We start from the raw sequence: 16,438 nt of genomic DNA on the forward strand, positions 1-16,438 counted from the left end.
CGGCAATGATTGCAGTATCAATATAATAATATTACGAGGTTACGATAATGATCGTACTATAAATAACTGTATCGGTAATGGTTATTGAAAATCTGGCAAATAAGTTGCAGATAATTAAGGCTATGATACAATCGACAACAACGAACGTGTCAACATCGTTCCTATAACTAGCCAGTTTTTACGTTCGTAACACGAACGTGGATAGCAAATTGGATGATGTGTTTGATTTGAAGGATAGATACGATCGCATTCGGTATATTTGGAAATGGATTGATTGATTATTTACTTTGGTAATTAATTATCCGTTAGATGTCCAACTGAATCGAGCGACGCTATCATAAGCGGGACAAAAGAGAGGCAGAACAGAAGAAGCATGATTTATTATGCTCTATGGTATAAACTTTGTAGGACAATAGAGCAATAGCATTGTAGTAAGAAGGGAAAAGCGAAATGGAGTACACGTGTAAAGAATGTTTGATAGTTTTTTAATGAGAACTTCTTCTCAAAGAGTTGTACGACGAAACATTAATTGCGATGACGCCGTGCTTATCCGGTATAGAAGTCAGAAATGTACATCGAGAATATCTTACCGACGGCTACGCTCGTTATTAATATCTCAACTTCCCGGCGTTAAAGATTTGCCGGTTACTTCACCACGTGAAGAGTCTTTAAAACTGCATTATCATTTCTCCTCGGCCTCGATCTTAATTTCAAGAATCTATAGACCATCTCATCAACGCCCGCTAAACTTTCAAACACCGGCCCTTTATTAACTTCTTCGCTGTTCGCCTGCCTTTCGCTCGTGGTCCCTTGTGCTCGACAAACATAACTCGCAAATCGATTTTCATTTCGACGCGCACGATGCACCGAAGAGGACTTCGGCTTTCGCCTGATCCTTCATCGAGCTAGAGCCACTTAAGCTTCTGCTTCCCTCAACTAGGAACACACTTGGAAACTACAGCGTGTCGTAACGCGATTAAAAAGTTGCCGGATATCGAGATCCAACGAAACGAAATTGCTCCGCGACGGATAAAGCGACATCGTCTGTCGCGAGACATTTGCATGCTAAGCAGATTTTCTTTAATCCAGGTGAACGAAAGAAAAATCCGGTTAAAACTCCCGGTAGACCAGCGAAAATATAAACTTAGCTACGTTCTGGAACAAATGGCAAAAATTTTGAAAGACAGCTACCAAGACTGGATCGAATGGTTGGCGGTTGAACGTTCGAAATAACCACGTCTGCTCGACGTCGTGGACGCTTATCGATTCCGTCGTCGGGCCACGACGCCGAAAATTCGAAGGGTGATCGCGTTCGTCGTGAAGCGACGTACACTTGCAAGTTCGCGACACTCGGTTGTATCTGACCGATAAGTTTTGGGAAAGCGTTCCTTCCGTAGAATGACCAGCCGCCCTTTTGAGGCCAGCTGCCAGCTTGTTTCTGAAAGTTCTCGTCTAAATAGGCGGCCGAAGCATCGACAGTTTCGTAACTGAAGTTGCTGGCCGACGATAACGGCGGCAGCCGGTAACAAACAGAAGTATCAAGAGGCGAAGTTTGACCGGCTGGAAAGAACGGGATGACCGAGCAACTGGCCGTGTCCTGGTGACTCTGCCACGATCAAAAGTACGAATCTTCGCAGTTTCGTGCTGTCCGGATAAAAACCGAGCGCCAACTAACTTTTTCCACATTCCTCTCCTCGACATTGTTTTATATATCGTTCGATCATCTGTTAGCGAAGCGGTGGATAACTTTTAACCAAAGAAACCCATTCTTGAAACGAACGACCCTCGATCGATTCAAACAAATGAGATTTTTTCTCATTTCCTTTTTATCTCTTTCTTTTATTCTTCTTTACAGCAAAACTAGGTTGCTAGAAGACTCGACATGGACGCTATCGCGCACATTCGAATATCTTTGAACGTATATTCGATGGAAATGATACCGTGTCAATTTTATAGAATAAAATTGAAGAAGAATCACCCATTGACTCGATACGAATAGTCGTACCCAGAAATCAGTTCTGTAAATCAGATTTAGATCTTCCTTATGAATTACTATTCTGCTCACGATCCTTTTACGATCCATCGTCACGACCCTACTCCGTCGTTTTCACCTACGGTACGAAACAACAGCTCGGAAAAGTGGGAGAGTATCTAAGACAGCGACAGTGAGTAGCTTGGAAAAAAAGAGTAACGAAGAAATGAAGCCGATTCGTCATCCTGTCAGACTACACGGTGTTACGCCACCTTAACCTCGAGATTCACGAGGGTGGATTCTTTCAATGGTCAGGAAAAAAATATAACTGCCATCTGACTTATGCTCCGTAAGAAATGAATCGCCGGCGAGTGTATCACGAAAGGAGAAATCAGCGAGACCTTCGCCTAACTTTCCCCACGAGGGAAGCTCCACCATTTTTCATCCAGTTAAATATCTTTTTATGCAATGCCACCCCTCCATTTGACAATGATAGGAACTTCCCCCGTGAAAAATTAACAGGAGAATCCGTGCTCAGTCGTAACAGAGGTTTAAGGTCAGCGGAAGCTAAATTTTAAAACAATACAGAGAAATGAATGGCAATGACGAGCAAATTTGAATTAAAACGAAGAAAAGCGCGAGCTGATAAATCGTTCTAACAATCGAGGAAAACCAAGCGAACAGCGCTTAAGGCTTTTATGAAGCAGTCGCTTTCGAAGGCGAATATCATCCTGTCGAGCGTCACTTGCACGTGTTCCCTTTTACGTTTCTGCGCCGCGAAACGTTTAACATTCTTCCAGCTCCTTTCGTTCAATCCTTTCGTTCCACAGGAACAACGGATCTCTCGAATTTTTAATGGAATATTTTCATCTAGAAATTTGATGTTCCATGTTAAAACATCTTCTTCTTATCGCGATCAAACGGAACATACGATTCAGGAGTTCGTACATTAGAAATTCGCGTTCCTCGGCTTTCAATACGAAGCCGTTCCCTATTTCGTTGGTTTTGTGTTCTTTGTGGATTTCGATACACGAGTCCCGTTTCATCTTCCATGATGGAACGCCTTTTCGTTGCTTTTAGCAAGCGGATGCAACGTTGCTGCAGGATGTTTCCGTCGAAGGCTGACGCTAAAATCTCCACGACGAGAAAACCGGAAGAAAGTCGCAAAGCGAGATTTCGCGTCGCGTCCCGGCTAAGAAAACAAAACGATCCGAAGAGAGGGAATGTGTGTGCCAAGTCAGTGAAATCATGCTTAAGGAAAAGAGTGGAGGTGGAAGACGAGGGGTGGCGAAGCAATCCCGAAGAGTGAAGTTTATCGCGTTGTTACTTTAATGAAGCATCCTCGTTTAACGGGTGCAGGCATTCCGCCCCGAAGATGGTGCGCAGAAATCCTCCGGATTCATGAGATAACTGTGCAAGTCTAACGACGACTACTTCGTCCCGAAAGATACTGCAACTTCGCTAATTTCGTGATAATGGCCGCTGCAGTTAACGATAAATTCGTCTCCCGGCTAATTTCCCTCGAATACGTTGAAAACGATGACGTTACGCCGAACAAAAGATACAGAGACGCAAATGAAGGGGAACCAGCAATATGAGAACCAGTCTTCGTTATGAAAACGGCGTATTCCACATCGAGACGAGAAAGCAACGGAAACGAGAGACGAGCTATGTAGTTTCAGACGAAAAACGAGATAAACAGGGATCTTGAGAGATTCAACCCATGACGGCGCTGATTTAACAAAGCATCTACGTTTAATGGATGAGACGTTACCCGGAACGGCGCAAGAGTTCTTAGAACGCGAACGATAACTCTATTTCTGGCAGACCTTCGTATACCCACGGACGAGAATGAATTGTTCTCCCAATTGTAGTCGGACGATTGTCAATAAGAACAAACCACGAGACTTTCGTAACCCTTCGGTATTTATCGATCGTGCGCCAATTTCGTTGTATTTTATTTGTACGTGCAAACACGAAATGCCCCGTCTTCGAATGAAAAGAACAATTGTTCGCGGCAACGAACGCCAAGTATACGTACGAGAAAGAAGTCACACAGTGCCCGTTTCCTTTTGTTCCGCCGGAACTGACAAGTGTCAACTGGTGAAATCGAATTTTCTATTAGTAACCGTATCTCGGAAGTCTGACGTCAGATATCAAGAACGATATCTCCCCCGCCGTGACAGCAGATTTCTTGATAGAACATATTGGAAATCTCTTATCTGCGAGAAAAATACGGTTTTCTAAACCCGACTTCCTACAAACTTTTTGCAAAACCAGCTTGTTACCGTGTGTAAACGGTTATTAGAACGAATCCCTAACGATGATTGGCGAAGCAACTGGAACAAATAACGTAACCGAGACGCGGTTAAAATACCAATATAGAATAAAGTAACATATCTGAAACCCGGCAAGTATGAAACTATGAATTTCGTGTTCCACGTTTCCAGATTGGAATTCCTCGGAAACAAAGTGTCCAAGGAACTGTCGTTCAATCTGACTGATCGACCGTTGCAATAAGTGTCACGGATCACACGTGAACATGCTACAAAGGAGTAGCGAGCATTCGCATCTGAAGGCAACTTTTCATTTGTCAGGCGATCGATGTTTAACTTTCCAAGTTTAATCTTTTTGTATCGAACGCTGAAAGGATATAACTGTCGGAAAAAGAGAAGATCTTCCCAGTGAGGAAGGATGCAAATTTTATGTGGAATTCTTTTCGACGAGATAGTTACGTATACCAGAATTATTTATTTTAGCTTATACGGCTATAGAATCATCAGATCGGCACCAGGTAGGCTATAGTTGAAGATATAGGGATATAAGTATAGCGCACAAATATTTCATCTTCCACCACTTACTCTCCCAGTAAATCTATAAACATGACAAGTACTAAAAATTCCTAGCGTTCGTCAGATGAACGATATACAGTCATCTACGAGAGTCGTCTTACGAAAGAGACATATTTATTTAAATAAAACTTATAAACGCGTAAGTTCGTACAATAAAGTATTCATTTCTTAACATAGAAAACGATAGCGATATTTTAATCTCCTAACTAACTAACTCTCTACTGAAATTCTTTTATCATCCTACTTTAATAAAGATGTCCTGTATATTGCGTGTAGAAAAACTTAGGTGCCTATGATCGTCAAAATTAGCGGAAATGCATTGTCTGTTTCAACTGAAAATCTTCGCTTCTGGCGCTGATATCGTTTACCATTTCAACTCCGTCAATTATTCCGCAGGACTCTGTGCGCGTTCTTCCATTCACCTGACCATTTCCTTTCGAATAATCGACTCGTTTCGACCAGTTAAGCGGCGTTAATCCGGACTTTTCGATTCTGAAAGCAGTCGGTAAATCCGAGAAACGAACTGATCGATTTTAATACGGCATCCTCGGGATATCTTTGAAACTACTTAAGAGCGAAACTACGCTTCGCGAACTCGAGTACCATTATCGCGGTAAAAGAAGGAAAAAGAAAAAAAAAACGGAGAGAAAAATCTCCGTCCTCGCGATACTCGAAACTTATCCCAATTATATCCCACCGACCGAACGTTTCCAGAGTATCGTCCTCGAGATGAATCGACTCGGAATGATGGTGGATCTGTCGCACGTTTCCGTGCCCACGATGCTGGTCGCCATGAAGACGTCGAAGGCGCCTGTTATTTTCAGCCATAGCAGCGCTCACGCCCTTTGCAATTCCTCGCGAAATGTGCCTGACCATGCGCTGAAACGTTTGGTAAGTTACAACTATTCTCTGCATCGTTCTCGCGATATTAAACCTGTTAATCGAAGAAGAAAAGCTAATTCCTCGTTTACAATTAAATTACCAGTCTCTTGGATACGTGGAGTCGTTCGGAAAATTCGTAGAGAAAATCGAGAAAGACAAGAAAAGGTCAAAGGCAACCTACTTCCATGGAATTAAAATATTGATCAACGTGTGCAAACATAATATGTGGAGTAGAGTTCGTTCTTTGAAAATCCTTCCGCTTTTTTTTCAATTTCATCAAATATGCGATAAAAATTCATATGGATTATTAAAAAGTCTACGAATTAATAATGTGTATATTATTAGAAATCTCTTTCTTTTTTATATATTTTATTTCCGTTAAAAATCAATTACAACAATATATATATATATCGTAAAGAGATATACATTTGCAAGAATTCACCTCGCTGAAATTAATTTGTCTTTATTAAGCTTCAATTCCGTAATTATGAAATGTTACGAAAAGTAACGAACGAACTTCTCCATTCTTCTCTGTTTCAGGCGCAGACTGACGGTATAGTTATGGTATCCTTCTATCCCCATTTTATCAGCTGTGGCGAGAAATCGACTCTGCAAGACGTAGCCGGTAAGAGAAACGCGAATTCTTTAACTCCCGCCAAATATAATATCCACGTAGTACATATTTAAACATACGTACGCAAGTTCTAGCCATGTTCCAAGCATATTTGCTTCGTAACAACATTTCAATGTGAACGATATTACGAAGTAACGTCAGGTCGTAAAGAGTTAAATAGCAGGTTGACGCTAGATATCGTCCACCACACACCATCAGCCTCTCATATTACAACCTCTGACCAAGCTAACTGCAATACTGACGAAACGTAGAAACGTATCTGTCATAAGGACCCAGCTTACAGCACCGGAGATATCAATTTTGAAAATGGCGTAATTCCTTTGCCAAGTATTCACACGTTAACACGTTAACAGTACACGCGATTTCAGTCGCTACCAGATAACTTATCGATGCTTAGGTACCGAATAGCATACTTGAACGTTGTGCCTTTTTTTTATCATATCGAGTATCACTTTTGCAAACGATTACAGACGCTGTTGAATAATTGTTAGGTAGCCACTAGCACGTTTGAACGTTATGTTTCTACGTTCACATCCAGTATAATATCGCCTTTGTTTGAACTGATAACGTTACTCGACTAATTCTTTCCCTTTTTCCGCTCCAATCAAGATTACCTTCGGCCTTTATTCCGCGTAACTGCGAACCAGCAGCACGATCACCGTTCCATATTCTAGGATAAAAGCTAATTGAAAGGGACGCTGGAATCGCGTTGAAATTGTTCTTTTTCTCTTTCCCTCGCGCGTTAATATGGTTTCCTCCAGCTAATCCGCGCCTTTCGTCGTTCTACCATCTTCGAATCTTACAAATGCCACATAGAGAATCGTTTTGTAAAAGCTTGATGATGAACGAAATGGCGAAAGTTATTGAAGTCTCTTACTGTTAGTGGAAGATATATTAGGTTGTCCGAAAAGTGTCCTTCTTTCGTAAACGTGTTTTTTACAACAGTGCACCTTCGTACAAACGTGAAACCAAGTTTGTGAAATATCGCGGTGTTTATCTCAACAGAATAAAGTGGATCGTACGTAATTCGACGAAATAGTATAAAATAAAAAACGTTATACGTCTGTTATTTCCTCATAAAACGAAAGAAACTTTTCGGTCAACCTGATATGACGAAGTCGTAAAATCGAACGGGTATTAAAGTTTGCGCATGTTTGGAGAAAGGAAACAGTAACTCAGAACATGTACGAGGATCAAGAAACTCATGATATCCTTCAGGATCATATAGCGTTAATTCAGAGTCCTTTTTTCCTTATACTCTACATGTACGTATAAAAAAGTAATCGATTTGACGTCTAATTGATCGTAATTAAATTCCTAAATGACTTTTAAAATTCAGATTGCTTCTATAAGACATATAAGTCTCTGGGCGTGTTTATATCAATTGATATCACACCGATCGATATTTTAATTTACAACTTTAGTACACCTCTCCTACCAAGTATATGCCAATAAAAATACAAGTATGAAATACTTCAAAATTACATATTCTTAATCCACGACATTTCCTCCATATAGAAGAGTTGATTTCACAAGTACACGTACGTACTCAAACGATACTCAATTTCATAATATTCTATGGCAGTAGATGCGAGAGAAACTGTGAAAAATGTGGAAATATGTAAACAGATTGAATTGTTTCGCGCGAGCCGTCAATTACTTTTCCGAGAAATATCTCCGAAATCTCTTCGATGGAGACCGGTCAATTTTCAAATATGTCGCCTATCACAAAGGGATATAGACGATCGAATTTGTACAGGTTGATACTATCGAACACGGTCGCAGTCGAGGAGAACAACGTCGAAGCATATTGCCGTACGAGTTTCGGGTAGCCGGCGCAAACGGCCGACGCTTTGAATAAACTTCGCCTTTATACGTAGAAATGAAATATACCGGGGCGAGAGCGAATTTATGCAGCAGCCTGTTCCACCTCGACATAGTTACGAGCGCTCTACGAAAAAAAAAATCTTCATCGAACGCCACCGTGCCGAGTAAGCAACGGGCAATTGCACTTTCATATCTGCGAACCCTTTGTGATTCATGGGACACGCGAACGTGGGAAACTTTAGAATTTCAACGCGAACAGCATGGAACTTGGCATTTCCTTGGCTCCCCACCACCTTGGCTTCTGTTCCCCGTGTGGCCCAAACGATACAGTTTTCCGCGCTCATCGCATTTCCATTGCTAAGACTAAGACGTACGCACGGGACAGAATGGAACGCGTTCCATTCCTTTAAACGATGTTGCAATTCCGCGGCCTTCCTGGCCAATTATCGCCACGCTCTCCAGCTCGTTATTATGTTAAACGAATCCACGATGCTCGACCTCAGCCCACACCTCGACGTTTCGTCCGCTGCATAATTTCGTGTACTGTGCCACGCTCGATGAAAATTTGGAGACCGTCGCGCGATTCGAAATACGCGCACCGCGATGTCCCTTTCTTGCTTTGAGCTGCTTTGCTTTTATACGCGATTTCCCGCACGCCACAAAATGCCGACTATTGCCAGTTTTACGCAGAGACTTGTTAACCTTCGCACTTCGGCATTGAGAATACCAAATGCATTCAGCAGGAGGCGAATATCGGCGAACCAACCCGATGCTGGTAAAAAGAGCTTAAAACGGAATAGCATCACGATTGCGGCGAGCTTTCCCTTCAGGAGTTACGAATTTCATTCGCTCGTTCTCGTCACAGATTTCTTTTTGTTCGTTCCACCGCCTGTGATTCGTCGAGGACATGGACAAAGGCATCGACGAGGATCGGACGATAAAAGGAATTCGTGACTTCGATGAGTTTCGATAAAATTTAACGGAATGAGAAATGGCGGTAACGAACAGGGTAACGGAGTCGTCTAATTAAATTGCAACGATTTAAATAAAAATTGTTGTGTAATGTCGCGAATTTTAAAAGTAAAACTCAAAGTACAGATTTATGGAATAATCGTGTAGAAATGTTAATACTTGATTCTTCAAAACACTCATAAAGAAAAGTGTATAGATACAAAATGATGCTCTAGTTATTTTAAGCAGTATGTTAATGTAACATTACCCTAAAACTTAGTCTCTTTTCTTTTACAATCGTTAACAACTGGACTACAGACGTGCGCAATTACGGAAAATTATAATACGTAAAAATGTAAATATGCGCATAGTATGCAAAAACATACAAAATATCCAGAATGAAGCACTCGTTAAATTATTTAGACGGTGAAACAAATCCCTATTTAGCTTCCATTTCTCTAGTTGTACTCATAAAAAGAAAATGAATTTACAGGTGTATATACTAAGAAAACGTGGGTATCCTTGGCGAAATTAACGTCGACTTTTACTGATGAAAAATTATTACGCGCGTGTACTTATTCCATTTTTCTACTTTCGTTTCTGATTAAAGTTAGAAAAAAAAAATGCTACAGAAAAAAGATAAATGGCACGGAAATTCAATTCGTTTACGTTCTAAAAGACGCAAATTCCTTTTTCCTAAATAACGTCATATAGTTATTTTCCAAATAATTTTTCTAAATGAATATTCTGAACGAGTACCAGAACGCTAAAAACAATTAGCCTGAACGATACATAAATTTTACGAAGTTCGGTGCACGATAATTTATACTTTCCCATCTCCATGTAGCTTTTATTTCGTCGACGATCTACCCTGTCGCGTGAAAATTCATACGTGTTCAAATAACAGGTTCACGGAAGCGAATCGATAACGATATCTATAAGGATCATGCAGTCGAACAACGATTCATTTCCGTACGATGTATCGGTTCACGTAGAAACAGCGAGAAAATTATGCTTCGAAACGGGAAGCACCGCGTTGAACAGACTCGCAGCAATAATTTGGCTAGTTGGCGCGGTTGCACGCCGGATCGTGCTGGCCCATTGACAACATTACTCTCATGATTGATTTCTCGTTGCGCGCTGCTCGCAGCACGCTAGACTACAGCGCAACAATTACGGCCACTTAATAATAACACGCCGGTGATCGCCCACGCGTTCCTCGAATAATGCGTTGCCCGTCAAGTACACCCCGAAGCTACGTTTAACTCCAAGTGTAACTGACGTTTGCACTTAGAACGCGAGCAAGACAGCTCGCGCGATGTTTGCTCAACCAATCTTCTCAGGATTGCGAATGGATTCGGAGTATGTGAGCATCGAGGTTAAGTTCGCTGAAGATAGAAATACGAGAAGCTATTTTGGGGTACAATACGCGTTGGTTTACTATCGGAGGCGTATAACACGATTGATAATATTTTAGAGTTTATGGTCGTAACATATGTTGTCCCACATCGATGCAGGAGAAGCCCTAGGGCAACGGAGATTCGCGGTATTAGGCTGAAAAGAAGAAATCAAATCTTATTGTTCTTCCTTCCTTGTATAATTAAATCCAATATCAATCCAATATCAAGCCACGATGTACTATCACTCTGTTTATACAAGCGAAATTTTAATTAATGCCCGATTAAATGTATTGCTATCGGTTCGATTCGCTCAATTAAACGTAAGCTTCTGTTACATGCACAAACGAAACATCGTAGATAGCGGAGAGGATCAGTGGATTTCTACTATACGAACTGCAATTATTAATAAATTATCGATATTTTATTAATCCTTATCGATATATGTTCCCCGACAAATTCGTATAAACAAAATCGTGCTTCATTTGAGGCGTAAATCGGTCGTATCGATTAAATTTCTAATTAGCGTTAGCCGATTTTCGGGAAAACGACCGTGCTCTTCCAAGAGAATATCTTGTACAACGAATAAACACAGATAATGAAATAACGCAGATTGCGGTTTTCCTCCTTGGATATCTGAATTAAATCAAACGTATTATACGTATGAACGAAACTATATACCATTGATTCAATAATATTACTCGTTATTTTCATCTGTTGCAGCTCACATTGATCACGTGCGAAAGGTGGCTGGTGTGGATCACGTAGGAATAGGCGCCGGCTACGATGGTATCAATCTGTAAGTCTCTCGTGTAATTTTTATTTACAGTTGAATTGCCATTACATTTTTGTTACCCATAAAAATACACTTGGACTGTAGTCGAGACTGTAGAGTCTCTCGTTTGCGATAAATCGTGATAAGGTCACATGGAAAAATACGTACAAGGAACGTGCGAGCTTTAACGAACACACAGCAAATTAGGGTCAGAAAAAAGAAACGAAAGGTGGTAATTTCTTGCCACGTTGTGCCGTTCCCCTTATACCGGTTGCGATTTACGAGATCCAACATGTAGCTACCACAAAGCACGTGCTGTTCTTTTTTTTTATGTCCGCCCGGAGTGTTGACCACTGCCTCATAAAAGCGTAATACCAAGAGGGTAAGCCGTACAAGTCGTTTTCCGTATGCCAGTTCTTAACCGTGCGCAACGTCTTAGGGAGATTCTGTGTGTTTTGTTGGAAATAGTTTTAACGCGTGCAATGCTCCATGCATCGTATATGATAAACAACGTTTGGTTCAGCATTTGGTGCATCACGTGTGATGCGGAAGATATTTTTTTACGTTACATCCGTGTATTGCTATTTTATGCATGGATACAGTCGATGTTGAATGAAAACTACATAAAACACGCGTCGAATAAAACTGATACAATAGAACAAAACCGTGTTCATTTGTTGCGAAGAGAATGCATTAAAATTAAGAAAAATTATATTTAATACGTCCTTTCCCAAACCATTCTAAGCCACGTATGGTTTCTTAGAAAGTTTCTTTACTCGAATCTCCTAGAAAATTGTTGAACTACTTTCTCTTGAACGAAACTATAACACTACGTATGCGCTATACGCTAACGTTATATTGAGAATGGTGGGGAATAATAGAAAAAATATGACGCGATCGATTATACCATAAAACGTATGAATGAAGACTAAAACGATTTAAACAGTGAACGTGTTAATACCATTCTGCGAGAAATTGTTTCACGCAACCCCTGTTTCATTAAAACGAGCGCGCGCCAACGTGCGAGGGGATGGAAGAAGCGATGATATCGAGCGATATGGATATTCGATATTCCATTGATCGAGCGGTACATTGACGCGTCAGTCAATTGTCGTCGCAGCTAATTTCTGCTTACCCGGTTTTAACTCGTGGCGACGTTAATTGTAACAGAAACAGCCGAGCGGCTAGGAATATTCCAGACGGACTAAAAGTAGATTCGCCGGGGATACGGCGCGGCGCTCTATTATCGCCTCGTCTCGTTTTGTTTGCGTTATAACTCGCCGGTAGAAGGTATTTAACAGAGTTTCATCGTCGCTGGAGAAACAAAGGCGCGAAAGGATCGGATGAAACGCGCGACTATCGGCCGACCCTGTTTGCGAGACTGTGACGCATTATACCTGCCCGAGGCTGGAATCAGAGAGCTCGCCATTAAGCTGCGCGAAAAAAAAACCAGAGAGGAAGAAAGAGAGAGAGAGAGAGAGAGAGAGAGAAAGGGAAAGGGAAAGACGTAACAAACGAAAAAGAGAAAGAAGCACAAAGCAGGGAAATGGGGCAGAAAGAAAGAGCAAGGATGGCAGATGCTAAAAAGTTGTCAGGTTTCGCAAATCCGTTGCGAAAAACACGCGTGGGTGTGGAGTCGCGCAGCTGGAGGGGACTGAAAAACAACGCGAAGCAAGCGGAGCGTGATTTGCACGTCGAACTATAAAAAAAAGATAGAGGGAAGAACAAAAAAATAACAAACGGGAAGAAAAAGGTATCGATCGAACCCGTTTAACCACAACGTTTTCGTACTTTTGTCAGGGAGAACCGAACGCTTCTGGCATACGGATAACACGCTCGAGTTGTCTGCGAACGATCGAACGATTATTAATTGGACAACGAAATTCTTTTGTTCGTGTGTTTGAATTTAAGTTGGGTAATAAAAGGTTAATACGAAATACCTTGGTGTACCTACGGTATGCATAAATATAAATAAAATAACATAATTATAATTAACAAATGTTTGTCGAGTGAGCAATTAAGTTTTAATTATATAACTTCAAAGTAGCGTTTATCTGGTGAAAAATCTTTGGTAGCTGAACCATAAAATTGAACTCGCGTATGCGCTCCATTTGTCTAGGAAAGAGATAGAGGATAACGCTTCTCGCGGATTTCTGTTGCCGAGAGGAATCTCAAGAAGAACTTTGCGTTGAAATGAACGAAAATAATGTACGATTTCTCCTTTTCACGGCGGCGCAAAAAATTCTTAATATTACGCGGGCCAGCGACAATATTAAATTAAAAATTTCATCGGGCTACGTAACAAGAATTCGAGCAACCCGTAGCTACGATTATTCCTCGGATGAAGAACGTAGGTTGAGAATAAAATTTGTTTCATTCGCGCAGCCGTAAGACAGCTAAATGTAATGAATTAATAATTGGAACGTATGTTTAATAGTGTGGAAAATACGAAATCGATTAAAACAATTAGTCCCTCGCGTCTCTATACTCCTTCATCGATTACAACGTTTAAGAGGAAAAAGGGTACTATTAACTGGACCAGAAAATTGGACTATTGAATAATAATGAACTGTAGAAATTTAACGAAGTATCGAAAGTATTATATTTTGTTGAAAAGTTCGGATTCGTTAGTCTGTGGAATTGGAATAAACAACAAAAGAAGCCGTTCCCTTGGTACATTCGATAACCTTATCAAACATTCTTAACTAAGCTAACGAAATAACGATCGATAGCCAGTTAAATAAACTGAAATAAGTGCGACCAATTAATCGCGAGACTTTTGTCGATTGTCAGAAAAATAATACCAATGAAAAAATGATCGAGTATATTTTTGAAAAGTTTACCACGGAATAAAGCCAGTATGTAATTCAGGTTTTAGTCGAATAATCGATACGTTAAAAGACATTGCCGTGTAGATCAAAACGCGCGTATTTATTTATTCATTTGAACGAGGAAGAGCAGCTGAATCTGTAATAGATGGACGTGAAACGGAAATACGAAATTGACAGAATTCAATACTTCTCTGTTAATTACGCTAACAGGCAGGCTTTTAAAGAATGTTAAAATTCATATCACCGTAACGTTCAAACAGAGTTCCCACATACCCTTGTTATTAATTGCGATATCTACGCAAATATAGATATATATACTCAATCATCCAGCGTATAACGGTCTATGAGAGATATTTATTAACACTGTAACAACACGATTAAAAAGTAATTACATGGCTGATGTTCAAACATATAATCTCGTTCGCCTCTTTTGAAGATTATCGTGCTCTGTAGGGAAACGTAAACAAAAAATAGATGTTCTATTTGGATTTCCCACGAACTTTCAACAAAAAGGGAACATTCAAACAGTTCCCTTTTTCCCTTTTATTACCATTCATAAATAACCGGACGCTTTGGTCGATTTGCAACAACAAAATATAAATTGTACCAAATTACCCTTTAACGAACCCAATATAAATTTCAAACGCCTATTAAATAGCGTAGCGCTAATATATTTAACTGTTAATTATAATTTACCGCTTACATAAAGTATTGCTTGCGTTAATACAAGTATCAAAGACAGTCACTTTCTATCGGTTTATCGCCTCGAAGAAACTCTTATACTTCAGCGATATAATTCGTTACAATTGCGGACGGTTCGTGGTTTCTAAGAATAGCTGAATGGAAGATAATTAAAAAAAAAAAAGAATGGAAAACGTCGAAATTACGTCGGTTTCAGTGATTTTACGAACATTCATGTCGTGAATTTTTCGATACGAACCTCTTTGAAGATGATTTGTCATTCGCGTATAAAACGTTTTATTTCTGACGCCGGACTTTAATTTATCGACAATAAAAAAGAGCTTCGGTAATATTGATGGACGATCCCGTACAGTTCGGTGATAACAAATAACAGACTAGTTAGCGAATAATGAATGGTATAAAAGGGATTTGGTAATATTGATCGACGATTTGGTAGTTTGATGACAACAAACAACGGACGAGTTACAGAATAACGTCAAACTTCCATTTTGAAAACACGTTTTATAGCGTGCATCGAGATAACCGCGAATTTTTATTCGCTGACGAATTGATACCGATGAGAGATAAACAGCAAACGAGCAAATGGAATCCAGCATAATTGTGCTAAATCTGATAATTACCATCAATTATACTGTCCAATAATCCTGCAATCGGCGTAATTAGCATCGATATCGGGAAAGGAAAACGGAAAACAGGGGGGAGAAACGGATCGGTGCCGAATGTATTTTTCTTCTTTCGCGACCGCTCGTTTTGGCGGAGTATCGATCGATCTCTTCGACGTTTCTTCCATTGCAGCCGCTGCTTTTTCCTCTTTCCGCCTTTCATTCTCTCCTATAAATCACTGTCAGATCGGCTGGACGAAATGTATCTTCTGGGTCGAATAGGATTTTTGGTTTCGACGTCAGTCGTCGTCCATAGAACACGGAAGAATGAAAAAAGATGGTCGTGATACAGTTCTGGCGTCCACCGTGAACGCTGGCTTTGTCGAATTTCCTTCTTTTCGTAACGTTCTGCTTGCCTGTATTTTGCGTCATGATATCGGCTCGTCCCGTATCCCGGAAATCGTGCGAATCAGTTCCAATCTCGCTTATAGCCGCCGTTTCCTCTTCTCCAACACGATCACAATCCTTTGTGGCGGAAAGGCGCGCAGAATTGGAAATTTCGCGAATCGTAGCGATACTCGCGTTCACGGTTAGTCGTCGGTAGTGCGACGAAGTGGACGCAACGCGTCCCATACGACTCCGATAAATCTCTGTGACTCAATTTTCTACGGGTAATATTTTATCACGCGTAGTACTTCCCTTTCTTTATCGGCGTGGTCGATTGCCAATCACCAGCGGCGTGCGTAGTTGTTATTCGTTGCTTGATTAGAAAAATGAAAAAAGAAACGGTAGAACAAGAAAGGAATGTATGAGGAGAATGAGAAGTAGGAACTGGTAAAATGATTATGGTCTATCGTGGATCGAGCCGATGAAAAATTTCATATCGTAATCGAGCACCGGTACCTGTTCTACTGACGGCTGATATCGATAATACTCGTGCGCCAGAGGCATTGATAACGGTGGCTGATACCGTGCAACGAGGGAAACGTATTTCCCTGGGAAACGATCGCGCC

The 16,438-nt window shown here is 40.7% G+C and overlaps 1 protein-coding gene across 4 annotated transcripts in view; it reads left to right on the top strand.

The window, feature by feature from the left end:
- The window catches only part of LOC117206557 (dipeptidase 1), a 76,543-nt gene that overhangs the window by 51,304 nt on the left and 8,801 nt on the right, over nt 1-16,438 (top strand). For all 4 annotated transcript variants that reach the window (XM_033446019.1, XM_033446021.1, XM_033446020.1 and 1 more), the window contains exons 7-9: nt 5,539-5,715; nt 6,247-6,331; nt 11,239-11,314. In XM_033446019.1, coding sequence (XP_033301910.1) covers nt 5,539-5,715; nt 6,247-6,331; nt 11,239-11,314 — 338 coding nt within the window. The remainder of the gene's footprint in view (nt 1-5,538; nt 5,716-6,246; nt 6,332-11,238; nt 11,315-16,438) is intronic.

This window comes from Bombus bifarius, unplaced genomic scaffold (genome assembly GCF_011952205.1).
Source record: "Bombus bifarius isolate JDL3187 unplaced genomic scaffold, Bbif_JDL3187 scf7180000008008, whole genome shotgun sequence".
In the NCBI taxonomy this organism is placed as follows: domain Eukaryota; kingdom Metazoa; phylum Arthropoda; class Insecta; order Hymenoptera; family Apidae; genus Bombus; species Bombus bifarius.